Source organism: Passer domesticus, chromosome 4, assembly GCF_036417665.1.
Source record: "Passer domesticus isolate bPasDom1 chromosome 4, bPasDom1.hap1, whole genome shotgun sequence".
Lineage (NCBI taxonomy): Eukaryota > Metazoa > Chordata > Aves > Passeriformes > Passeridae > Passer > Passer domesticus.
In genome coordinates this window covers 80,068,268-80,096,047 of record NC_087477.1, presented here as the reverse complement: position 1 = coordinate 80,096,047, position 27,780 = coordinate 80,068,268, and the positions used below count along the sequence as shown (strand labels likewise).

The 27,780-nt window shown below is 38.7% G+C and overlaps 1 protein-coding gene across 12 annotated transcripts in view; it reads left to right on the top strand.

Moving 5' to 3' along the window:
* CTNNA2 (catenin alpha 2) overlaps positions 1-8,162 on the top strand; it is a 462,204-nt gene extending 454,042 nt beyond the window's left edge. For 10 of the 12 annotated variants that reach the window (XM_064419032.1, XM_064419026.1, XM_064419024.1 and 7 more), the window contains one exon: positions 6,981-8,162. In XM_064419032.1, coding sequence (XP_064275102.1) covers positions 6,981-7,268 — 288 coding nt within the window. In that variant the 3' untranslated portion in view covers positions 7,269-8,162. Of the gene's footprint in view, positions 1-5,455; positions 5,521-6,980 lie in introns of all 12 variants that reach the window. The other 2 variants (XM_064419031.1, XM_064419025.1) reach the window with 1 other exon arrangement.
* The last annotated feature ends 19,618 nt before the right edge of the window (positions 8,163-27,780 follow it).

Below are 27,780 nucleotides of genomic sequence, written 5' to 3'. Positions count from 1 at the left end.
GGTATAAACAACCAAATTTTCCTGTCCCCATCTACAAAACTCCTTTAGCTTTATTCACTGAGGATTTCTTCTTTGTCCTGTAGAGTTTTTCCAGATATTTTGGCATGAAGATTATTGTGAAATACTTTAATTCTTAATTTAATACTTAATTCAGCAGCAGACTCTGAAAGTTCTGAGACTGTGCTGTAGCATAAAAAAAGATTGCTAAAGCAAATAAATTTTAAATTAATTTAAAAAATTCAGTGCTGTATAGGATTGCTTGTCCTTACAGAGGTTCTGGTGAGTGGTAAGAGTTGTACTGGGTTGGCATCTTTTTTCTCCTCTGAAATGGCTGATAATGAGTAGAAAAAGTAAAATTAATTGTTTCTGAGGGATTTTTTTGTTATGGGTCAAAATAATTTCCCTCATTAAATTCTGAAATGAATGCAACAAGATATTAATTAAATGTTAAATACTGTGGAAATAACCTATGTTATATTTGGTAACTAGATGAATTATTGTTGGGGGTTTTTCATAGCAATTATTTATTGGAGAAATAATTTATTCACTGTAAATGCATTTGTTGAATAGAAAAAAATTATATCTATCAAAAATTTTAAAAAGTATTTTCCATCTTTGGAACCTGCAGGCTGGAGAGACACTAGCAGTAATTATTTTCCAGAAAAATAATTAGGTAATTAGGTAATTAGTTAACTTTCAGGTGTTTCCAATTGTCTTTTTGTCATTTCACCATTTCAGTTGTTAAAATATGAGCTTTCCCATTAAGGGTTCTTCTCAAAGCAAATGAATTAGGATATAATTTTGTCATTTGTCCTTTTGCTTCTAAAATACTAAAATATTTACTTGGAGTAAGTAAAGCAAAGGTAGAAATGGACTTCTCTTATGCCTGTTGACTTTTTACCGGGAATGTCAGTTCTGGGAGTATTTTTATTTGCTTCTGCTTTTGCAAATTAGCATACAGCAGTTGGTAATGTGTTTTAAAATGACTACAGTCCACAGAAGACAGAAGATATCCACAGTTATTGCTGTATTTTTGTGCTTTCTGATGTCCTTGGATGTGGCAGCCTTTGTTTAATTCAACCAAATGGGCTTGGGAATCCCCTGGGTTTCTTACCTGTAATTGAAAAAATGCAGATGAGGGTGGTTATTCAGTGAATTGGGCACCTATAAAACACAACTATCCCCAGAATGAATTAAATATTCATCATGTGTAAAGGAGTAAGTTAATTGCAGTCAAATGTAAAAACAAATAGCTAGGAAAGGACAAGTGCAATACAATTTTCTCTGTGTAGCTACAGATCCATTTTTAACATTATTGTGACCACATTACATTCCAGATAAAGACTTCTTTTGAGAGAGAGAGAGATTTTCAAGTATTTAGGATAGTTTTCTCCAAATGGACTGTAGTTAGCAAGAGCCCTGTGAGATTTTGAAGTGACTGACTCAAACAGACCCTCAGCAGTGCTGATAAAGAGCAGATGTCTCCTTCCAAAGGGAAGGGAGGATCTGAATAGCAAACAAGCCATTCTTGCATTGGGTCTCTCTAACAGGGCCATGTTTTATGCATGAAATGTGCCACAGAAACCTAAGATGTGATTTTATAAATAAGATCTTTTTCTGGCATACCTCTTGTAGGTATGGATTTACTATTTAGCGCAGTTGAGAGGAAAATGTTCTCTTGCATAAGAATACAATCTGAGAAATCCATATTCCTGATTTACCATCCAGGTTCATAATTGCATAACTGTAGCCTTATTTTCTCTGGAGACTGTTGATTGACCTTTGGGGTGGGATAAGAGCAACTGTACCTTGTCCAGGAAAGTGTGATCTTCCTTTGGAGAGGAGGAGAAGCAAGGAATTCTCCCAGAATTCACAGAAATCCTTAAGGCTTGGCAGTGCCTAAGTCACCTGCTAAAGATGTACAAATCAAATCTTAGCCAAGAGTATTTGAGGAGCTACAGGTCATGTAGAATAAATTATATTTCTCCTCCCAATCTGTACAAAGTAAACCAGACCAAACTCTATTTATCAATAGCTCCTCTTACTAATTTTTTGGTTTTCTACCTGTCAAGGTCAGCAGGGGCTGTTGTTATCAGCTAAGCTGCCTTCCTGCATAACTGCTGCCCAGGCTCCCTGAATTGATGTGCACTAAAAATGTCCACTAGTTAATACATATTAAGCAAAACCATCCAATATTGATTTCACAATTTCAAGAAATAGAATCAATCTTTCATGAGGTCTTGTGATTAATTAATATAGCTGCTAAATAAATAACTTGAGGTAATTAATAACTAAAATGACCTGCTTCGCCTCTCGGCCTTTAAGTTTTGTTTTATCTTTGTCTCACATGTGGAACTTGAAACATGATCAGCTTTGTTACCATATACTTGCTGATTTTTTAGTCATTCATTTGAAAGTGGGGAAAAACAGAGCTGGCTGAGTCTTTCCCATAAAATATGGTTTTTGTTACTAAGTTTTTCTAAGTTCTTTCCCAGTTCCTCAGTATTGTTCTTGCATTGAGAAGAAGACTCAGTATCCCATGACTGTGGATAGACAATAAACTGAATATGATAATTGAACGTATTTAATCAGTCTCCTCCTTTTTGTACACTCAAGGAGTGATTGCCTGGGATCCTGCAGAGAATAAAGTTCCTTATTGTATAATTAGGTATCATCTGCTGTAGATCTGGCCAGAATTGAATCTACATTTGTGGCTTTTAACAGCTAATTAGATATCAATCATTTGCCCTCTGCATGACTTGACACTTTCCCAATTGTTATCTGCAAATTTCATCAAATAAGTGACTTTCTTTCCAAGCTATTAGAAGAAATATTAATATTGTGAAAACTCCAAATGGTTCCTCCAAGACCCCACTGTGAAATTCACTGCTGAGCACTGATTTTTTTTTTTTTTTTTGTGTATATATGTACTACTGGAAGCAGCTGCTGGAGAATCTGGAATCCTTCTGTGTATGTGTCTTGTTAGTTTTGTGTCAACTGAGTTTTTAATCAAACTGTCATGTATTACTAAGCAAAAGACCTTTCAAAGATCCAATTATACCCACAGTATTATTTTAAGCAATTCAAAGTTTAATCATACCAAAATATGATGTAGGTTACTTGGAAAGTATTTTAACCCACACAACCCTTTGTTTACCACTAACTGCATTTCTTTCCTCTATTTATGGAGTCTGCCACAGACATTGCATCATTTAATTTGGGAGTGCTGTCAGCTGAGCTGGCCTGTAATTTCACAGGTTATTTTATTTTCATTGTTCAAATATTTAGACACTAGAAACTATCTACAATTCTTTAGGTATCTTCACCCATTTTCAAGGTTTATTAAAGTCAGCAGTAAGAATATAGAACATTCTTAAGCAACCACCTCTTTTAAAACTACTCATTCTGTATCCTTACTCACTGGCAATACAGATTGATTTTTTTTTTCCCCCTCAATTTCCCTTAATATTTATGGATATTTTTTATTATTAATATGAAGACATCTCTGGAAGTTAGATTTTATCCTTTCTAAAACAAATTATAATTCTTCCCCATTACAGCAGTGTGACAATGCAGGAAAAACATCTCTTTTCATTGCTGTACTGTTAAGGACAAAAATTTCCAGCTTTATTCCATCCCATTTCTTCAGCTATTTTGTTATTGCAGTTGTTGATTATTTTACTTAGATTATGTGTAAAAGGAACAAGAAATCTTGATTATCTCAAGATTCTGGAAAATTCTGCAAATCGTTCAGGAAAATTGCAGGACAGCTGATAAGCAGCTCAAAAACTCCTCAAAACCTGAGGGATCTTCTCTAGGGGGGAAAAAACCCCTGGAATCTTGGCAGGTCTTTTCCAGCCTTAATTATTCTAAGTGACCAGGTGCAGTGCAGTTATTCTTAATTTTGAATTTTCCTCAGCATTCACTGAATTTTGTGGGACAGTCACCCAAGTTTGTCTTTTATGGTTGAGAGAGCTTTTTTTTTTTTCCTAAAAGCAGGAAAACATATTTTAAAAGAAGTCCAAGCAGCAGAACACCATTACTTTGAGCAGCAAGCCAAAGGCTCTTTTGGCTGTTAGGACCAAAATCCATCATTATATCTATAATTCTGCGGGTATTGCAGGGAGTAAAGGTTGCCTTCTGTACTGTGAAGTAATTTTCCTAGCAGTGCTTTTATTTGAGATGTTAATTTTCCTTCTTATGATTTTTTTATTATTAACATAATGTTTGGAAAAGTGCACAGGTTTCTGTGCCCAGATTTTGTAAGGAATTAACACACATGGGGCTTGATTCACTGCTGCCTCATTCCAGCTTTGTGCCAGTGTGGCAAAGCACAGCTTAAAGCTGGAGCAACACAGTGGTGTGGGAAGATCTAAATGTTAATTGGGATGATGTTCATTCAGTTTATATCTTCTTTGCTGAGCCATAATACAAGCAAGGAGCTGGAGGCTGTAAGAAAATCATGGGAAGTGCTTAGGTGGCCAAATTGGATGCATGGAATGACCACCAGCAGATTTTGGAGAACATTTACAGCCTGTGGTGGGGTTTTATGTCTCTTTTCTGGTTCCAAGACTTGGAACTGTTTTACAAGATAAGTGGATATTAGGGTTAAAGACTGAGTATCTGCATCTCAAAATGTGATTATTAATGGTGAAAACTGGGAGCTCCTATCTACTCTAACAGCATCAAAACATTTTTTAAAACATGGTTTCCTAAAAGGTGTCATTGCAGCCTGCATCTGATTGTGAGGTCCAAGATTCTGCATGACTACAATCCATAAAATTGCTGATTGCTGTGTTGAGAGGTGTAGATCAAACTCTGTGTATGGGTTTAAACATCTAATTTTGGTACCCCCTCATTTTAAAATGCTTCATTTAATTATTCTGTTTCTTAATATATGTGAAACAGCTTTTTGTGGTGGAAAATGTGGAGCTGTTGGAAACCTTCTGCAACCAGAATTCATTCAGGAATGTGCAATAGAGGCTCAATCCAGTCAGTTTATCCACACTGATTGTGAAGTAAACACTACTTGATGGTATCACTTTATATTCAATATCAATCCACCAGTGTTTCAAAAAGAATCATTTAACAATGAATAATGCTTGATTGTAGATCTCTGCAGTAAATTAGAATATCCTAATTTAATAGAGTGTGATCTGTTATTTGCCAACAAACATACAGATTGCCTTATAAATCATGCAGCAGTGTGGTTATAGAATAACACTAGACTGGATTATATTTCATTACTCCGTATTGAGCAGTCATGTTTCTGCCATGTAATGTAATTTTCCATCTTTTAACTTCGTTTCTTTTACTAACAGAAATACAAATTAGTCCCAAGGAAAAATATTTACTAGGGGCAGGCAATTAAGTGTGCATTTCAGGGAATGGCACCACGTATGTGAATGTCATTAAAATGCTTTTTTTTTTTTGGTTTTCACCTCACTGTATGTAGCTGTTTATGTATTTGATGAACCATAATGAGTTTAAGGCCAGAGCAGAGGAAATAAAACACTCCAGGTAAGTATATATTAATGTGGTTTCAAATACAGGCTTTCTGTTATGTCTGTTTTTGTTCACATCAGTCACTGACCCTTCAGAAGGAGATTTGTCCTGAACTCTTCTGTTAATGATGCAGAATGCTTGAGGTGAAGTATGGTGTGGCTTTTGTTATGGCCTCATGACTGTTTGTCCTGCTTACCTGGCTTAGCATTTATATTACACAGCCATGTGCTCCCAAAATAGGGAGCAGGAAGGGTTTGGAGTGACACAGGCCATTTGTACTAATTCAAAATAGCTAAAAACTTACTGAGCATGTGGGGTGGAATCAAAGAGGTAAAATAATACTGCATCCCATATCATTTCTACAGTCTGGGAAAGACATAAGTAATTGAAGCAGCTTCCATGGTATATCTGAAAGGCTTTATCACAGAAAATGTGTATCTCACTCTGGAGTATTTTAGGAAAGGGATAATTGAACATCATAAGTAGTAACCTGCCTTGCTATAGTCCTCAGGAGCATGTTTTTAGGATTTATTACTTTCAGAATATCCACTTGGATCTGGCAAGTACCTGATTCACATCGTGGGACATTGAGGCATTGCCTTGGAAGTCCCCATTATATGTTAAAATCCTTTTGAAAATTTTGGCCAGGATTATGAACTTCACTTCAGTATGATGGAAGCTTGCTGACTGGAAGTCCCAGTGTTTTGAAGCTCAGCAAGTCCTTGAGGGCTCTTACATCCTGAGGACACCCAGGAACCTCAGGCAGGTTCATGCATGGGAGAAGCACAAAGGTACAAAAAGCCTGGAAACCACAAAGTAACATTCCTTGAGACCAGGAGTAACTCACACATTACAGGAGCTGCCAAAACCTGCAGTTAACTGTCTCATCTTTTCATTTCTGTAGGGGTTTCAGAAGCTCCTTTCATCTTTTCAGATGGGATTCTTTAACAAGCTCAGTGCTGGCCTCACACTGTTCCTGTAGACATCACTGGGGGTGTTATCCTGGGCTAACAGGAATAATTAGAACAAACTGGAACACTTGGGAAAAATGCCTGTTGACCTGTTTTGCAGCTGACGTGTAACAGCAAATTTTTAAAGGTTTAAGTGAGAAGTAAAAGGGTTTTTTGTGAGAAAACAGAAAACTTCTTAAATTGTAGAAAAAGAATCAACAACCAAAAAACCCCACAAACAAACAAAAAAACAATGCTCAGACAACACAAGCTTTTCCTTTAACTTATAAAAAAAAAATTAATGTGAGGTACCACTGTCTTACCTTTACTGTTCAGTGCATGATGTTGCCACTGCATGGATACTCCAGGGTACTCTGAGGAAGAGGATTTGTTCCATCTTTAATGAAATCTGGGAGGATCCAGGCTCCAGTCAGGAAATGGCCCAGTGATCCAGCCACGGAATGACCTTGCTGTATATTGTTTTGTAGTAACCTTGCTATATTTCATTTTGTTTTCTCTTTGTAGCTGGACAGTGCCACTTCTCTCATCCAGGCAGCTAAAAACCTGATGAACGCTGTGGTCCTTACAGTGAAAGCATCATATGTGGCTTCTACTAAATACCAGAAGGTCTATGGCACTGCTGCAGTGAACTCTCCAGTTGTATCTTGGAAGATGAAGGCCCCCGAGAAGAAACCTCTAGTAAAGAGAGAAAAACCAGAAGAATATCAGACAAGAGTGAGGAGAGGGTCCCAGAAGAAACATATTTCCCCTGTACAGGCCTTAAGTGAATTTAAAGCTATGGATTCATTCTAAACCACTGAGCTTTACCAGGAGGGTTTTTTATTCTTTTTTGTATGCGTACCTGCCGACTTGTGTGCGTCTGGCATGGGATGGGGGGGACAAAGTGACAATTTGCATGCGACCTGAGACTCTATTCCAGTAAATAACTCTCTGCAGTGCCCAAAGTTCAGGGCATTGCCTTCTGATATTAAGTGGACATAATTCCAAGCTTCCTTTTTAAACTAAACTATAGCATTAAATTGGCCAAAGAATTTGCGTCACGGGGCTATACGTGTGGAATAAATGATAAATTCAAGTCTAAACCCTGAAATTTTTATGCATGCAAGAAACATTAGGTTGGCAGGTATATTAAGTGAAAAATAAAATAAAAAAAAAGGAATTGTAATGGTAGACCATAAAGCTTGTATTGCTTCTGTTGCAGTGCAAAAATGTACTAGCCAATATGCTTCAATGTGTGGCCCAATAATTAAATGATATAACTTTTAAGTCATCTTCATTATAGTATGTGAATTTTTAAAACAGATTCAAACTAATTCATCTTAAAAATGCTTCTTTTGAACCAGATTTTGTTCTTTATATTCTAGTAGTGTTATGACTGCTCACATTTCAATTAATCCCATTAATATGACCAGAGGTTTACTTTTGCCAATTGAATTCCTTATGGTGGAGTATGAAGCACAATATGGTGATTGGCATTGCCTTTTATATTATGATTATTATTCTGATTATTATTATTATTATTATTATATTAGTAATAGAAGACCTGGTGGTGGAATGTTTAGAGACACGGAAACTGACAGTGTGAGAATTTAGAGGCAAATATGTAGGTGTAGCTTGGATTACAGGTATCTGACATACCATTGTAACCACTAACTCAATAAACTCATTTAACCTTGGAATCCTCAATCTGGCTTGTCTCCTTTAATGCACGTGTATCTCCTGAATCACAGTTGATTACAGAGTCACTAGTTCTGTCTTTTGTTCTTAATTTTTGTGAATTTTCTCATTTTTTAATAGGCAAAATACACCAAACATGATCAGTGGGTCAAAACCAGAGTTTAAATCTGAGACAGATTTAACTCTCAATAGATATGAGACGTGTCATGTGGGATGAAATTATTTGTTTAAATGCAACACCTCAGAACAATCATAAAGATAATTCAATTTATTCACTTGTGAGGTTGGCACTTCACAACCTTGGAATCACCTATTGTGCCAATGTTACAGACCTGTAAAACATCCACTGCACAAATATCTACTTTTATTCCCTTTTGAACCAACACTTACTTAATTACAGAGCCTTTGTTATCATCAACAAAAAGTCTGAGTGTATATATTAAAGAAAAGAATGAATATCTATTAATTTTCCTTATAATTAGATAGTATCAAGTTAAGGGAACATTCGTGGCCCCACAGGGGATTTGAAACACTGATAAACACTGAGTTACAGCAGTAGTGACAAGTGTAGCCCTTGCAGAGTTTTTGAGAGATGTTTGGATGTCGTCTCAGATACGCTGATTATTCCTCAGAATAGCAAAGCACCAAATTTTGTTCTATTGCCCTCCTACACAGTCTATGTAAAGAAATGTACTCTCAGAGGTCTTTTAGGAAATTACTATTTCTGCTTTCTTTAGTTGTACTGTGTAATAAAGCAGTTCCCCAATCAGAGCTGGAGAGCGTAGACATGACCAAAATATATGAGATGTGGGAAAGTGCTTGCAGAGCTTTCCCTATAAAGCCCTGGAGTCTGACACAGACTGACATTGCTGCTGGTAACAATTAACCCCCTAAAAGTAATAGGGATTTTTACAGATGAGATTACAGAGACAAAAGACAGATACAGAGTCTAAAGACAAAAATAGCAAATAATAGACAAGTAAAAATGTCCCAGCATGCTGCATGAAAAAGGAAAATAGGCAATTTACAATGAAGAAAAGTAATAGCTCTTCTTCAGAAGTGTTTTTCCTCTAAAACTCTGATGGATTAGCTTGATGGCTGCTTTAAAACTATGTTGTTGCTCTAAAAGGCATCTCAACTTTGGAAAAAGTTTAGAGGAAAGCATGGAATCTAAAGGAACCTGTGAACATGTGGACTCTCCAGTGCTGGGGGCTCCATGGATAAAGATCACAGTGAAAGGAGTCTGGGACCAGTCACTCCCTCAGAATAGTGAATTCACTGTGTCTGTGAAATGCTCCAGGAAAATCAGTCAATGAGGGAAGAATCCAGAGTGATTTTGGGCAGCTTAGCCCATGGCCATTAGACTCCTACTTTTGGATGGATTGTTTGCCTTTTGTCCATCTAAGATCTAAATATCTTTATGATCACACAACAAAATGTGGTGTTGATAAATGATAAAGTAATGCACATGAAAAAATGAACCAGGAACCAACCAGCTCAGTTCCCAGCTCATACAGTAAAGCCAACAGGATGAGGACAGGTTTGACAGAGGGAAATATTGGGTGCCTGTGTTCGAATTGTTCATGCAGTTTTCATCCACTCATCTGAAACAAGGGATGGGAAAGTACATGGAAACATGAGAAGCATTACAAAATCTGGAATTGCTGTCATGCAAGGAGAGTCTAAATCAGGTAAGGCACCGACAGTGTTAAACTATATGATCTTTAAGGTCCCTTCCAACCCAAACCATTGTATTGTTCTATGAATCTAAATAAGCAAAAAGTAACCACTGGCCCTTAGAACTCAAAAATCCAGTGTTACAAAGTGAACTGTCAAAACAGCAAGTTCAATATTTTGAAAAAAAATGATTTTTTTCTTAAAATAAGTAAATTGTGAAATTCATAATCACAATGTCACAGTTGCCACAATGATAATTCCATTAACTGCACCAATTAAGAATTCATCCCACAGACTTTCCATCTTGAAATCTTGCAAATCTTACAGATCTAGAAGAATTTTGAGAGTAGTAAAAAGGGTAGGCATAGAAAAATAATGTGGATTTCAGAAATGTTCTCTAGCAACATTTCTCCATTGAAAATAGGGAACTCCACAACTTCACTCAGAAATCTGCAGCCCTTTCTCATGACTATCCCCTTGGTTCTCAACCAAAATGTGTGGGTATCACACATCTTCCTGTGTACCTACAACCTGGAAAATGTTCAAGTTGTACCTGAAATGCAAGTGAATATATTTATATATTTCTTAATGACAGAACATAGTTATCTTTAAATAAGTTGCTTCCAGCTGATAAATAGACAGCAAATGACTGTTTTCAAGATCAGAATGAAGGTCAGAGAGGCCTCCTGAGCTGGGGACAGTTTCTAGTGTGGTTTTAAATTCTGAGGTCATTCTTTTTGTTATTCATATGGCGGGTATTGTATTTTATCTGTGAGAATTAGACACCCGAGTTACCAAAATCAGTCAGAAATGTCTGTAGGTTTTCACTTGTGGCCCTAAGAAGAAGGATAGAGAGAATTTTTGACTTTCCATTTTGATAAACTTCCCATTTGATAAATTTCCCATTTTAATAAGCCACAGGAACATGACAATGAAGGTATTTCAATTTATAATACACATTTTCAGCAAGGAAACAGTTCCTGAATTAAGAAGTCAGAGAACACAGAAAGCCTATACATAACTTTCAAAATAATTTTCCTAAGTTGTTTTTTTTTTTTCTTTTTTGCCTTGTTTATTTATTAAAATGAGAATCTGAAAGTGAAGAGTTAACATAGCTAAATGTGTATTTTAGATCAAGGAGCTAATGAGCAGGTCGTTAGTACAAAGGAATACAGGTCTGAGGTGTAGCAAAATAACTTAGTCCATACTCAGACACAGCACTTTTTAATCCTTAATTCCCACTGATCTCAAGCTCACTATTAAACTCACACCTGAGTTTAAGTGCTTGGCTCCATAGGAAGGATAGTTTTCATATGTTTAAAGCTGAACAAATACTTTGACAATAAGGGAGTGGGGTTTAAAGCATCTGCAGAGATTTGCTTTGATCCAGTAATTTCCTGCTACTCTGCCCTCAGAGTGTCAAATGCTGATCTATAGTTCAGTTCTTCCACATCTTAGAAAGAGGTAGACCATGGTGTGGAAACCAGAAGGAAACAGTCCCATGAAAACAAAAATACTGTGTGGATATTTTAATATCTGATGCTTTGTTCTGTATCTCAAAGACAACTGGCCAAAGCAAGGTTCCTGTGTCCCTCTGAAACTTGATTTTAATACAGAGGATGGATATTGATAGACTTAAAATGACATTTCTGCATATAAAAAATGCAATTTTCAGTTGGATTTTCAAGCAAAAAAATAGCAGGTGTGGAGTTTGGTTATTTTTTAAAATGAAATCCGTGGTATGAATCTGAATTAAAGGCTTATAATGGAAATAAGTCAATGTATCTCCTTTCAATCATTTTATAAATACACTCTCTTGTTTTTATAAACAACCCCTCAGACCAGAGTGGGCTGTTCATTTAATCTGTCAGGTGATGAGTATGTGTGTGGAGAAGAAAGGAAGATGGAAAAGACAAAAAGGATAAAGTTTGTTGGTTGAAACTTCATCAGGAGTTTGCCCAGAAGGGAAAGGTCAGGTCTGAAGCTGTGTCCAAGAGCAGGCACATTATCCCACAACATCCTAGCAGGAATTCAGGCATCTCTTTGGAAGCTGAGCACACCCTGATTTTGCTGCTGAGCTGCACCTGCAGAGATCAGGAATAACCAAGACTTTTTTCCTGTTTCTCACTGAATGACCAAGTGCATCCTCAAGCAAGGGTTCACACATTTCTCCTGCTTTAGATATTTTTCCCTTTATGACTCAGTTAACACCAAGTTACGGAGAACTTGACAGCTTGATAAAAGCTGTGGGAGGTAGAAATGTATTTTTGTGCTCTAGTTATACCTTTAAAGGAATAAATATTTAATTACTTGAGGAATGTTTCCTCCTTTTGATAATGTTAGGTGAGGTGTCATAGGTGAGTAGCTGTTACCCAATCTTATCTTCCCCCTTTGGGCAAAATTTCAAAGTTTCAGTGTTGTTTGGTAAGTCCTGAATAATAATGGGCTTGAAAAGAGTGGAATCACTGCAGAATGTGAAATGTTTATACTTACCTGCTTTATCCCAGCTCACTAAAAATTAAAAACAAGGAAGGAGATAAAGTAGTGTTTCCAAAGCCTCTTAAAATATTCAGAGGTAATGACTCTGCTAGAAGGATGTGTTTGATCTATTATTTTCTTTTCCTGAAATATTTCATGCAGAAATTATTTTTTTAAAAAAAAGGTTCTTTGGCCTGCATTTTGAGGAGGTCATATTAAATTATCTTTATGGCTCTGTTTCCTCACTGAACCATAGAATTGGATGCTAGCAGAAGGAAAATGAAAACAAAAATCCACTTTTAAATCTTAATCTCTCATAACCTATTTGAATAGTTTTCTATAACTGTGACTCTTTTTAATTATGTGTACTCTAGGCGTACCTGCACAAAAATTTCCAGGATACAGAGAAATGGCCAAAAATCTGACAAGCAGAAATCTTCTCCCCAGGAAGAAGCTGTTGCATTTATTTAGGTGGAATATTGCACGAGTGTCACACAAGACCTTTGGATGGGATGTGCTGAGTTTTTTCAGATCTCTGCAGATCCCAGTGCCTGAATTTATATATATATGTGTGTGTGTGTGTGTGTGTGTGTGTATTTATGTATATATACATATATTGGGCCAAGGCAGACACTGAGGAACTGGAGCATGTTCAGACAAGGGAAGGGAGCTGGGGAAGGGTCTGGAGCCCCAGGAGCAGCTGAGGGAGCTGGGAAGGGGCTCAGCCTGGAGCAAAGGAGGCTCAGGGGGAACCTTGTGGCTCTGCACAGCTCCTGCCAGGAGGGGACAGCCGGCGGGGTTGGGCTGTGCTCCAGGGAACAGGGACAGGAGGAGAGGGAACGGCCTCAGGCTGGGCCAGGGGAGGTCTAGATTGGATATTGGGGAAAAAATCTTCACAGAAAGAGTTGTCAGGCATTGGAAGGGGCTGCCCAGGGAAGTGGTGGCCTCTCATCCTTGGAAATGTTAAAAAAAATGTGTGGATGTGGCACCTGGGGTTGTGGGTCAGTGGTGGCCTTGGCTGTGCTGGAATGGGGGAATGGTTGGACTAGATGACCTCAGAGGGCTTTGCCAACCTAAATTAATCTATGATTTTACATATGAACCCAGACACAGTTTTAGTGGGTTTATATTTGGTTTTGGTTGGGTTTTGGTTCCGTGGAAGCTCAGTCTGGCTCAGCTGAACCCCAGGCCCTGGTTTCCTCATCTTGCACAGCCCCGGGCCTGGAACCTGCAGGAGCTCCCAGACCCCCTCTGCCCCTTGTCACGCACAGCTTTCATTATTAATTAGGCCTTGTAAGAGCCATTATTTATTCCATAAATGTGGAATAAATTAAGATCACTGGAGTTTGTCACAGAGCTCGGTGAAGCCCACATGCACCTGAGGTTCATCTGAGGTTCATCTTTTCCTTCAGACAGAGCTGTGAATCTGCACAGGGCACAGCTGGGGCTCAGGCAGCTCCGGGGTCTTTCACTGAGTCATTTATTTGTCCTGGGAAGAAAAGCTCCTCCAGCTTTCCCTAGTGCCCTGATCTAAACTGATTTGGGTGCTCAGACAATTTTCTGTATTTGGGGAGCAGAGGGCAAAGATTTATGGTCTCCCTTAGCTGGAAGTCATGTCCCAAAAATCCCCCAAGCACTGTGGGAGATCCCTGTCACTGGGAGCAGTTTAAACCACAAGTTTGTGTTTGTTTGGAGTAGTGGAAAAATTCCCTGCCTGAGGGTACAGGGTGTGCTGCAGGTATCTCAAACATCAGCTTTATCGCACACTGAACATGAGTGTCCTCACTCGTCACCCGTCCTCAGGAAGAGATTTTAGCTTTTCTCACTGTGGGCATCTTCAAGTGCTTCTACAGCTCTTAGAAATAATCTTTCTTTCTCCTTTTACCTCCAACAGCGACTTTGTAAAGTGATTGTGGGGAAAAAAAAAAAAAAACCAACAAAAAACAGTTTACATCTGATCTCCTATTTTGCATGGACACATGAAAGACTTATCTGTGGGAAGGAGTGATAAAAGTTCAGAAATCATAGGTATTTCCTGGAGTCACAAAAATCTGTATTGGATAAGCCCTTCCAGGTTGCCTTTTCTCTTTCTTTATTTCCCTATATCTTCTTTCCTGTTTTGAATTATCCACTTCTATCTTTTCTTTCTCTTTTATGAGTAAACTTCCATCACTTCAACCTAAAGAAGCTGGAAGAATCTCTTCTGATTGAAGGGGACTTGGATTGCTATTTCACCCACTAAAATTCTAGGGCTGGGATTTGATTATTTTGCACAAATCAATCCTTTTTAAAATGTCTTTGCTTTTAAAAGACTCATGAAAATGTGTCACAGTCCATATCTCTGAGACAGCATTTGTGTGAAAGCAATTACACTTTCTACCTTGAAAATTTTCAAATTAGGAACTTTGGGAGGAGGAGGAGAAAAAGAATTTTGCACTGGAAAACACTCTGGAAAGAGGCCTCAAAAAAAAAATCCTGAAATAAAACAGGGCATGGTCAGGTATTGTCATCTTGAAGTTCTATGACTAATTCCTTGGAAATAAGCGAAGAAATAGGTTAACATAACATTAGATATGTATTTATTTAAAAAAAACCACCTAATTTTATATTAAATTTAGGAGAGATGTTAATGTGTACAGAGCCTTTTTCATTTAAATTTTAATAGATCTTACAGAAGAATGTAGGAAACATGGGGGTTTGATAGATTTTCAATGTCTCTCTTCAACCCTTTTCATCATCCTAAGGTCTTTTAATGTGATATTGCAGCCAGATGAGCATATTGTGCTTATCCAGGCTGATGAAGTGTTTCCCATCCCACTTTGTGTAAATATATACTGTATATAAAAGAAGAAAATAATTTTTAAAAAATTAAAAGTCTTTAAAAGTTTTATATAAATTTTCAGACTGAAAGAAACCTAAACCACTGGCCACTGTGTCCCCTGAATAAGACACAAATATTGGAGACTCTCACTGAACATCCTTGACCATGTTGATAGTAAGAAAAATAAAATTGAATTAGTCTAAATCTACATCCACACAGATACTCACATGAAAACCAGTCATCTCTGCTAATTTTCTAAAGATATTTCATCAAGAAAAATACTGTTTGTACTGTCGTGGGTTGCATTTTGAGACATATATTGCTACAGCATTCTACTTTGTCACCATAATCTCCTCAGATAATTTTTATTGTGTGATTCCTAAGAAGTTTACAAAAAAATAAATGATCTGCAGTTTGTTGTGTTTTTTTTTTTTTTCCAGTAAAGCACAAGTCAATAGAAACCACTCAGATTAAAAAAAGGAGCCCCCTGATGTATATTTAGATGTCTCTTGATTTTTCCAGCTATTAAATCGACAAATATTGTACCACAACACCTGCAACTCCCCTCCTGAAAGGGCTGCACTCCATGGTCACCATCCTTCACAGAGAAACTGTTACATCTTCAGATTCAAATTTTGTGGATTATGGGCAATTTTCAAGTCTCAGTCTGAAATCAGATGGTACATGTATGCTGATTTCATGGATAAAGGTTTTCACTCTGGGATTGTATTGGCCAGGCTGAATCTGGGAGAATTTATAAATTAGCTTGACTCCTATCCTCAGATTATTAATTGTGCACAGCCAGGCACAAGGATCTTTTAGTCCCTTCCCTCACTACAGAAAGAGCACAAATCTGCTTTCAGACTCAAATGTAACTGTAAAAGACCAGTGTTTGCTTCCATTTCAGAAATTACCGCCTTGTTTTAATAAGAAATGTGAGCAAAAATACCTTAAATTAGTTTTTTTCCCTTACTCTCCTTCTCAAATGCCTTTCAAACTTGGGGGTGCAAGGGGGAAGAAAAAGAGAGGGAAAATTACTAGGGCAGCTCTAAATCCTCTTAATTTATCCTATTTTTAATCCCAAAAACATCTGCCTGAGAATATGGTTTGTTAATTGACCTGTAGAGCATCATGTGTTGGACATACTAAGCTGTGTCCTGATGATCCCCTCCTCATCAAGGTTCACTGCTTTGGTGCAGCTGATTAGGAAAAGAGAGCATTAATTAAACTTCAAAAGAGAAAAGGAAAGGCTGCAGCTGATGTGGGAATATCCCACTGCAGAGGCCACACTGACCTTTGCTTCCCTGGGCCTTGGTTGAGATAAATACAGATTTATTTGGGAGCTGTGCCTCCCATTAAGTTTAATTGCTCCCCGGGAGCTTCCCCAGCTGAGTGGAGGGTGATTCCTGCCTGTGAGGATGTGGGCAAGGCTCTTGCCAAGAGAGGGATTCACATTCATCTCTTTGGTTTGGTTTTGGGGGCTCAGGGGTGATGGCAGGAGCTGCAGAGGCTTCTCAGATTGTTGGAGCTGAGCAGCAGAATCTCTCTCTTGTGTGTGACAAGGGCAGCTTGTGGGAGGTAACCTGCATTTACAGCACTTCTACAGGAAAAAAATGAGCCAACAGACCTCATTCAGAGTCAATTGCATCTATTATTGATGAAGTATTTTAGATTGCAGTGACATTTTATTTTTCCTTTCAGGATTGGTGTTTCTTACTTGGGAGGTTTTTCTACATTATTAATTCAATCCTACAGAGCACCTTGCTCTTTTATTTTCTGCTTTCACTTTCTTCTTATTCCTTCCAAAGCTGTGGGATTTTAGGTTTGCAGTCAAGCTATTGAAAGCTCTGTTCTTGCTTAAAGAAATAGTTCAGTACTTATTATTTTATGACTTTTTTTTTTTCTCCTACCTCCTCAGCATTTTGTGTTCAGGAAGAAGCATCATTATTTATATTAACCTTATTGGGTGGGCATCTTATAATTCCCCACTGTGATGGCATCAGGAAGGCTTTTTTTAGTGTCATGGGAGAGAGGAAGTGTTTTCAAACAGCTTTATCCTTTATCACACATTTCTGCAAGAGAAAATTTGGGCTGAGTGCATCCATATCACAAAGGTTTTAATAGTTTCAGAATTCTCATGGATCTTCACTTCAGACTATTCAGATGGGTCCAGGCCTCTGTATTGCCTGTGTTGTTTTTTGAGATGTTATCTGTCTTGTGCCACAGAACATGACTTGGAGATAACCAAACTGGCTGTGCCTGAGGTGCACATGAAACCAGAAGCAGTAAAATGGCACCACAGCCTTTTTATGAGCAAGTAAATCCCTGATAAGCAGCATTTTACAATGGCTGCAGAAGTTATCCAGGGTTTCAACACAGAAAAGACATGACTTTTCTCTATAGTGATCTTTTATAAGGAGATTAAAATAACTGTAAAAGTCAAGATTCATTATGCCATAATATTTCTGAACTAAAATGCAAAAATGTCTTGAAGAAACAGGATAGTCATAAAAAAACTCCAGTATGAACAATTACCTTTGTCCACTGCACTGTCACATCTGGTTCCTTGAATTCAGGGAATTGTTTTCCATCAATCACTTATGGCTTTCTGACTGGAAAATATCCTCAGAAAAACTCCCTTTCCATTTGCTTCAATGCCTGCACCTCTCAGATCCCCTTCCCTGCACTAGGTGCTCCCCTTGTCTTTCCCCTTTCTTTTGGCTCTGTTCTGGAGCCCAATTTCTCTTTCTCCAGGGATCATCTCCTTCCCCACCCCTTTTCCCAGGCAATCTCTGCCTATCCCAAGCTGGCTGAGGAGCCTCTGTCCCAGGTGTTGTAGGGTGGAGATGTGCAGCTCTGTCTCAGGTGTGTGAATTAGGATTGTCCAAAAGCAGGGCCATCCCAGACCATCTCCAAGGCATTACTTGTCAGAAGCAAAAGTTGCTTTTATATGACCCATTCTGTGGTGACTACCCAGGGAGAAGGGCTGACAGCTGGCTCTGCATTGTCCTGTCAGGCTTCACTCACAGTGACCTGAGACCCTCTTTGCTAAACCACTGAGCTCACTTTGCTGCCTGGCTACTACAGGGAGTAACTGGGCTGGGATAGCCCAGGAAAACACCTCAGGAGCTCCACACTGTGGGCCAGCAATGTAGAGCAGGAGGAGAGGGGTCTGCTTTTTCCCTGCAGCAATTCCATACACTTTTGGGACACTTCCCAGCTACTTCAAGTTGGAAACTGGATTGTTGCCCTCCCTCACTTTGGCTCTGTTGGGATTTAGGGGGAGTTCAGATTTTTATTTACTTCCTGACAAAGTGTGATTTCTCAGAGTAGGCTTTGATGAGAGAGATTAAGTTTCATGTTTTATGTTATGGGGACTTGTGTGGTGTCTGAACTGTGTTACTGTGGGAACCAACCACTCAGCATTGGCCCTTTTAGCAACAGCTTCCTTTGCCTGGAAATCCTTTTTTCTCTGGGCTTTCAATTCTCATAGATAGACCCTGAAGTGCTGGTGTATTTGTTACAGACACTTGAATTTCTCCACTTTTAGATTTGTGCCTTTGTAAGACTCACAAAACTTGCTTGCAGACCATGGTGTAGAAGTGTGTGTGCTGGGTAACATAAAACTGTTGGGTTGTTTACTGCAAGTAGGACATAAAAGGCAGTATTTGGGCATTTAGTATAATTCCTTGGGTTAGGTTGCATTTGGAGGTGCCACTAATCTTTCCCCAAAATGCCAGATTGCTTAAAAAATAAACAGAAGTCTGGAAGACGTGGGAACTGGTGGTGGAGGTGGAGAAGGAAACCAGATCGTGGATAGACAGGAAATGTGGGAGTTGAATTTATCTGACCTCTTCAAAACACTCAGAACTTCTCCACTGAATGGAGGTGGTTTGGGGTTGATTTTTTGGGATCAAGTGGGGGAGCTGAGTTTACCAGATCTCTCAGATAAACTGAGAAAAATTACTCAGATACTCAGAAATTCTCTATGGAATGGAGGTGTTTTGGGATTGATTTTTGGGATCAAGTGGGGAAGCTGAGTTTACCTGATCTCTCAGATAAGCTCAGATAAATTCTCTCAGATAAATTGAGAGAAATTACTCAGATACTCAGCAATTCTGCACTGAAAGGGGGAGTTTTGGGGATGATTTCCATGATCAGGTGTGGAAGTTTTTCCTGCTGCCTGGTGTGTGTGTTGAGACGAAATCTCTGCCTGCAGTGCCCGAAGGTTGGGGCTGGGGAGGGGCCCAGGAGCAGCACAAAGCTGAGGGTTTGTTAACCTGTTTGCTCTGCCTTTATTCTCACTTCTGGCTGCCTGTCTCATTAACCTGCCTGATCTGACACCGTGTCTGTAGGAGGCCACTTGAGCACAGAAGCTCTCTCCCCGTGGAAGCTTCAGAAACCAATTTAAACTTGACAATAAGTGGTGGAGGAATTGCGGGAGCTTCACTCCTGAGGTCATAAATGTATATCAATGAATGGGAACTTCATAAGTATGCTATGTAAAATCTTCTATCTGCAGTTAATTCTATATTAAAATCCATATATTGGCAGATTAGATACCAGTAAAATATGAATAATATTGAAGCAATGAGTCATATCACCAATGGAGAGGCCCCTTGTGAAGAATTTTGTCCGGAGTTTATATTAATCTTTTTTGAAATTGTCACAAATATCTTTTATTGTAATTATCTTTGTCTGAGGTTCTGGTAAGAAACTGTGTATCATTTTTCATAACTGTGGATTCTTGTCCTGCGCAGTAACATTAAAGTGACTTTACATCCCTTATGTGCACAAATAAAACAGGAGACAATTCAAAACACCCTCTCTTTATCATAAATTGATTGTAATTATTTTGCCAAAATGACCCTTCAGTCATAAATTATCTTACCTTACAATGCACTAATATTGAATAAAAATTTTGTTCTTGTACATCTATTTTCTCCAGCAGCAGTGATTTGACCCCAGCTGAAATTTGTACTAGTAAGGACATGTTTTCCACGAGGTCTTTTTGCATTGCTTTGTTTCAAAGAAGGGAAGAGAATCTTTCTTTCTTTACTTCAACCAATGTGAAATCAATCAATGGCAGCTGATTACCTTTTTGTTTTGTTTGAGATTTTTGGTATATATATTTTTGTTTTGTTTTGTTTTTGGTTTTGGTTTTTTGTTTTGTTTTTTTTTTTTTTTTTTGGTGTAAGATTTAAAATGCTAGCCCAGATTTTCCTTTAGCACCATTGCCAGGGGACTGTGGGAATGCCTGGCCCCTGGAATGGCTGGCTGTGGCACAAGTTGCAGCACTGGTGACTAACACAGATGATGCCAGGGAAGCACTGCAGTGAGGGGGTGGGAAGCTGTTGGGTGGGAGTAGCTGAAGGACTGCTTGGCACCATGGCAGAGATCCCTGGCATGCAGAGCATGTTCCAAGAGCTTGCTCTGCCTTTTTCACTGGCAGTGTGTTCAATGAGTGCCTTTAAAGGATCACCAGCTCTGTAAGTCTTGTGCCTTTTGGATTCTTCAAATGTGAAACCGCTTGAGAAGTGACTCAGTGTTGTTGTGCTCCTCTCCAGAGGAACAGGGAATTCACTGGTGTTTAACTGGAGCAGTGCAGCATCTGGCCCAGATTAATCCACAGATGGGGTTGTTTTTGTTTGTTTTGTTTGCTTGGTTGGTTTATTTTGGGGTTTTTTGTTGGTTGGTTGGTTTGGTTATTTTTGGTTTTGTAGGTTTTTTAAAACAACCTGCAGGCTTGTACATACCAATTTATGAGACGGTCTTTCTAAGCAAGTATGGGGAAGAGAAGTCTCTGGGAAGAGCTTCCAGCAGCTTCCAGTGCCCAAAGCGGCTCTGAGAGAGCTGGAGAGGGACTTTGGGAAAGGGCCTGGAGTGACAGGGCAAGGGGAATGGCTTTAGGCTGAAGCAGGGTATATTTAGATTGGATATTCTGTGGAAACTCTTTACTGTGAGAGTGGTGAGACAGAGATTGCCCAGAGAAGCTGTGGCTGCCCCTGGATCACTGGAAGTGTCCAAGTCCAGGCTGGACAGGACTTGGAGCAACCTGGGATGGTGGAAGTTGTCCCTGCCTGTAGCAGGGGATAAGAAAAGTGATCTTTAAGGTCCCTTCCAAACCCAACCATTCCATGCTTGGTTCTGTGAATATGGTCCTGTATTCACAGCTCTGGCTGTAGCAGCAGATGATTTGAATGAGTGAGTTTGGATAAGCTAAAAAAATACCCAAACATTAAACAACCTAAAGCTTCTAAGGTATTCACACTGCAGGAAGCTGTATTTATTTGACAAAGCCTTACTAAGAATTCTAAATAATAAGATCCCAAAAAGCATTCTCATGCAGGCACAAGGAGCATATTTCATCAATAATTGATGGCTGAGTATTTAATATTGGCTACAGCTGTTCTTGTGTGTATCTTTTTATTATTGCACTGTGATTCCACCAAGACTTCTGATTCTACTCCGAGGCCTTGCTGCATTTAAACTTCCTCTCATAAGCAAGCCACAAGTACAAGGCACAGAGCTAATGGCTCTGAGCATAAAAATAAGAAGGAAATCAGAGATCTGTGTCACCAATGAGCTCCTGTCTGTGTTCAAGTTAGAATATTTAAGAATAACTCCTGAAACACAGAGCACCTTGACATCAACACTGTTAAATGTCAAACGGGGCGAGGGGGGGAATGCAGACAGGTGGAGAAAATGAAGCCTGGCAACCATCAGGTTTCTGTATTTTAAAACACTTCAGAGCAAATTGAAGAGGCTCTTGTGTTCCCAGAACAGTTAGAGATGACTTGTGATGCTCCATGCCCAAAACAGCCACTGGCAGCTCTGGTCTCTGTCTGACAACCTCTGGCCCTGTTGGACAGAGCCTGGATGATACTTTTTCTGAAGAAGGACAAGATATTATTCAAATGATGCACCATGTGAACACCTCTGTCCCAGAAATGAAGAATAAATTTGCCATAATATTTTAAGAGCTACAGGTGAAGGGTTCAGTTTATAAAATATATCGAAGGCTGGAAGGATTTCTGTGCTCCACATCTTCCTACTATATTGTTCTATAACTGACAGCAAAACTCTCTATTTTGATTCTGTGTCCTTAAAATCCTCCCTCTCTCCTGTCAGTTCCACCTTAAATAAATACAAGACAAATGTTTTTAAAACATTACTTGCTTTGAATTGCAACATTTTCAAGCAGACTTGACTAGGAAATTGTCAGTATTTACTTTGAGAGGAAAAATATTTGTTACATTATTTCATATTTTCTTAGCATATAATTTAGGGAGGAAGTCCAAGAACTAGAGTTTCCCAAAATGTCAAATTTATTTCCACTCACAATAAGAAAAATATATACTGAGGCTTTGAAGGGTTACAGTGAGGAACTGATCTTCCTGTTGTCAAACTTTAAATCAAACAAAGCTTTCTTTGAAAAAATAAAAAATAAAACAACTTTTTTTTTTCTGTGTAGGAAAAAATTAACAAAATATAGTTCCAGCTTTGTGTGTTTTGAAAAGAATCAGACCTTTCTCCACAAAGGACACCATCATCTGATTTAAACCAGAATACTACACTGTCATCAGTAGTTAATGTTTTTAAGTTCTTTTAAGTTGTTACCTGATAGGATTTTAAAAACAGGATGATTTCTGCATTCTTCACACAGTATTTTAGGCAGGACTCACCAGGCTCTGCATACTGGAGCTCTTGCCCAATATGCATGTTTAAAAGAGGCTCTTTTTTGGATGCTGGCCTTTTTGCCAAAGTACATCCTTTAAAGAGTAACATTTCCTATGCTGTGTGTTTATGAACCAGCTGAGAAAAAAAACAGCAATTCTGTCCCATTTGAATCACAGAATTGTAGCATTATTGAGGTTGGAAAAGCCCTCTGAGATCATCCAGTCCAACCATTCCCCAGCACTGCCAAGGCCACCACTGACCCCTGTCCCCAAGTGCCACATCCACATGGTTTTAAATCCCTCCAGAGATGGGGACTCCTACACTGTCCAAGGCAGCTGTGCCGATGCCAACCCTTTTTGTGAATAATTTTTCCCAAATATCCAACCTAAACCTAAATTTTTCCTAAGTATCCAACCTCTGGCAGAACCTGATGCTGTTTCCTCTTGTTCTATTGCTGGGTATAGATTCATACTATGAGTTAGAAATTATTCTGGGTGTTTTTTTAACCCAAATGGTGTGTGATGGCATAAAAAAACGTCTTGTAGCACTCTCAGTTTGCAAATCTGACACCATACACTTTAATAATGTGCAATTTCCTGAAAGGAGGCATTAAATTAGCTTGATAGGATCACTTTCAAAAGAAAATGTGATTTATAGCATCTTGTTTCAGGCATCTTTTTCTTTATCTGCTATATCTTGTGTCAACCATTATTTTCCTCAGAACCACTGTCAGGCTGATGTGCCTGTAGTTACTTGGTTTATCTAAATATTGGTTTATCCAAATACCAACCCTCTCTCCATTTGAATAATGTGGATGCAAGGCACATGGGATTGCTATGTTTTCAGATTTATTTTTTTTCCAGGACTAGAAATCACCCCACATTCATCTGGGCTAATGGGGACACGTAAATCTTGCAGTCAAAGATGACACTGCTGGGTGCAGCTGAGCTCCAGTTCATTACATCCTCACACATAATCATGAAATATGTGAGATTAACCAAGCCCTGGGAAATGCCTCTCTCTCACTATTGGTGATGAAGGCACTTTAGGATGATTTGCTCATAGGTGTCCACACTCTGCCAACTCCTCAAATTAAATATTGTTCAAAGAAGGTAAATAAGACAGTGGAAGGATACCAGAGCCTGTCAGCTGAGCAATATTTCTGAGGGAAATGGAGTATGATGAGTGACTGCCAAGGAGGAAATCACAGCGCAGACAGAGCATTACTGACAGCACTTCTTTAACACAGCAAAATCAGGCAAAAGTCATAATTAAGATATCTGACTCTCTGATACCTGCACATCCAAATTTCTGTTATCATGTTAGTCTAAACTATGGGACAATTTTAAATTATTTAAGCACAGACATTTTTTTCAGTAATATTCTGTCTTAATCCACAAGTATGATGGAATTCTGGGAATACACCATGGCTGCATTTAGAGGAGGTTGTCTGTCAGACTTTATCCTCTCTGTAAGCAGCTGGGCTGAGCAAGACCAGGATAGCAGGAAGGGGACACATCCTCATGGTGAAGCAGGGAATAAATGATATTTTCACTTCTGCCTTCAATTAGGTGATGCCCAGCAAATCACTTAAAGCAAACTTTGCACAAATGGCCATTAATTGAGCATCTCTCACCTTCACATCCCACGTGGTGACTGGCAGGAGTCTGAGCTCCTGCAGCAACAGCCAAAGCCACTGAGTCTGTGCTTGGAAAAAAAACTAACTCAGGATATAGGGATAAGTACCCTGAAAAAATATTCTAGGTGTTTCAGGCTGGACAATCCTTATTATTTGTATTTACTCAGTTTTAATCTCTTTGTGTTTCAGGTCCCCCTTGGTAGAATGGACACATGTTGCCTCCCAGCAAGGGTAATTTAATTAATATTTAAGAAGTAGTGGGTTTTTGAAGTGATAAGCACACTAGATGGTTCAGGAAGAAATCAACAATTTTGTTTTTGAAGGGCAGAGTAAATACAGGACAGCCCAGTAAACTGAAAGATGAGTGTCAAATGGCAGCTGATTAAGTGAGCACTGTCCTTCCTGCTCTGTGGATGAGGTGTGAAACACAAGCAATTATCTTTCTGTCTGTCCTGAAACCCAAGAAATCAGATAACTGTAAAATTGGACCACTTTTTCCATGGAATGTTATGGTGAAAGCTCGCTTTAAAGAGTTGTGCTACCCTGGGAAAATAAATTACTTTTTCTCACTAAAATGATTTGAATATTATTCAGAATTTCTTCTTTCAACTGGAAAGAAAGAGAAAAAAAATTGAACAAAGCATTTTTACTGAAGAAAACATGATTTTCAACATTTTGAACACTGGAAGGACACACTGACCAAACTCCAAGTCTTTGTCTGTTTTGGTGTGCAAGCTTCCACAAAATCCCAGAGCAAAACATCAATGTAGACACCAAGTTTATGGATTAACAACTTCTCTGTAAAGCTGAGCACCTGGCTTTGTGTCCCTAAGAAATGCAAGTTTGTCTCAGGTCATTCTTCACAGAATCATGGAATGGGTTGTGTTGGAAGGGACCTTAAAGATCATCCAGATCCCACCCTTTTCCATGGGCAGGGACAGCTTCCACATTCTTGTGATGTGAAAAGGAATGAAGCTGAGTCAGGTAGTAATGGAGGCATAAACTTTATCCTGTGATCAACTACTGGAACTTATGTTGAGGGGTTTTTGTGAAGGAAGATGTACTTCACATCCCTGGCATTTCTTGTATCCAACGTGTCTGTGAAAATAATCCTGTCCTGGAATAATTGTGAATAATCATGGTGATGTTTTTGTAATTAAAATGCAAATGTACAGAAAATTCTCTAACAGTGATTCCTATGTAACACTTCTTATCAGTGGAATATTACTTTTTTAAAAAAGGAGAAAAGAAACAGAACTATTTCTTCTGTTTTACAGATGCATAAATTGAGGTCAGATAGATTACAAACAGTACACACAGCAGAAGTTGAAATATCGTAAAATGCCATTTCTACAGTATCATGCATCATAAAAGTAGAATAAAGAAATTAATGTTCGCTGCTCAATTCAATAAACTAGGAATTATTAAAACTTACAATAGATTAGACATTCTCTTTATGCCAATTAAGTCATCAGTCTTGTGTGCAATACCTACCTGTAAAAAAAGATTGAATTGCAAGCTGCTATCAGACTTAATAGTGTTGTTTGAAAATGTTCTATTGAACAGTTCTTTTTTTAAAAAAAATATTTTACTTTCAAGAATTTGACAAAAAGAGGGTTTTGGGAAGGATTTTTTTGGCAGTTAGAATTAGGAAGGGTTTTTTCAGCTTTCAGAATGAATGCGGCATATTGGTAATAGCCACATCTAAATTAGTTAAAGTGGAAAAGTACTAATTTCTTATTTCACTTTCCCTGAAAATATATTACTTTCCTAAGTGTTATAAACAAAGATGTTTGTTTCATCTGTCAAAAGTTAGATTGGTGGATACTTTGCCCATTTTCTATGAAGAGTATCATGTACAAGAGCCATCTTTTGTGAAATTGACCACAAGACTAAGCAAAGGGCTTTTGTATGGTGAGATGTCAAAAGTCAGATCACAGCAGCTTTCCCCTGGGAAGCACAGGACCTTATTTTAGGAGGTAAAAGCATTGCTGAGGATGAGCAAAGGCTGAAGGATCTGCTTACTAGCAGAGATACCCGTGAAGTGTCGTGACTAATTGGACAAGCGACTCCGAAATTAGCATTTGCTGAATGGTTTAATAAAAATCAGCATGGCACGAAAAAAAATTAACAGCAATTACTGAGTTGCATAACTCTCAGGAAACATCTATCAGACATCACAGACTAGCTGAAGATGGATAATTTAGCATTCCCCTTCCTCAGAACTGCCTGTTCTTGCTCAAGATGGTCTCTCTCCACCATATCCCCCATCTGCTCCACCCCCGCTTCCTATCCTGTCTCGTTGCTTGTACACTTTTTTTTTTAATTTTATTTTTTTTATTACTGGTATTCATTTTAAGGAATCAATATCAGTCCTCCAGTTGAATCCTCAGGCTGTTGAGGGCCTCTGGCAGTTAAAGAGTGACTCCAAATCCCATTAGCTTCAAGTCACTGGATTCCATTTAATCTTAGTTTATCTAGCCAGGCCATGGTAGTGCTGTCTAGCAGTGGTATCAGTGTTTGGGTTACAATTGTGTGTTGGCAGGGAAATTTCACAGAGGAATCCCTTCTCAGCTTTTAACATCCTGTGCACAGCGCTGATTCTTAATTTATTTGTGAATGAGGGAGTAAAATGACACAGTCCAGAGACACTGAAGGAGGGTGGTTTGGAGGAATCAGCATGTCCTCAGGTGAAATACACCCTGTGTATATTATTATTGTTGTTGTTGTTGTTATTGTTGATAGGTTTTTTTTGTTATTTTTATATTTCTTGGGCTGTGACAGTTTAAACTGGGGGTGTTTATGACCAGGATCTTGAGGAGAATTTATGAGGACTTGGCCAAAGCTTTGGGTCATAACTCACCACAGGTGCCAGGGGCTGCAGAAGGGCTGAAGGAGCTCCCTGACGTGCAGCTCATGCACGTGGAGTTTTTGTGAGGATGAGCAGTGTAAAACCCCTGATCCAGCACTGCTGCAGTGACGTGGGCAGGTGGTGTGAAAAGCAGCATGCAGTGGTCAAAGCTCCCCCTCCCAGCAATGTCTCCCTTCACCCCCACAGCCCCAATGACTCTTGATGCCCTTTAGCCTTTCACACTCTTCCAAAAGATCTTCTACATCTCACAGCTCTTGCCTCTGCCTTTTGCAAATCATTTGACCACACAAACAATTTGATATTTAATTTCTAGGAACTGTGCCTATAAAGATGTTTAAATCATCTAAAATAGGACTTCAGTTTGGGTTGAAAAATCTAATAATACCTTTGCTGGCTCAAAGATAGAATGGGTCTTTTAGATGAGACTCTGAAGAGATGATCTGCTGAATTTAGGTATTTT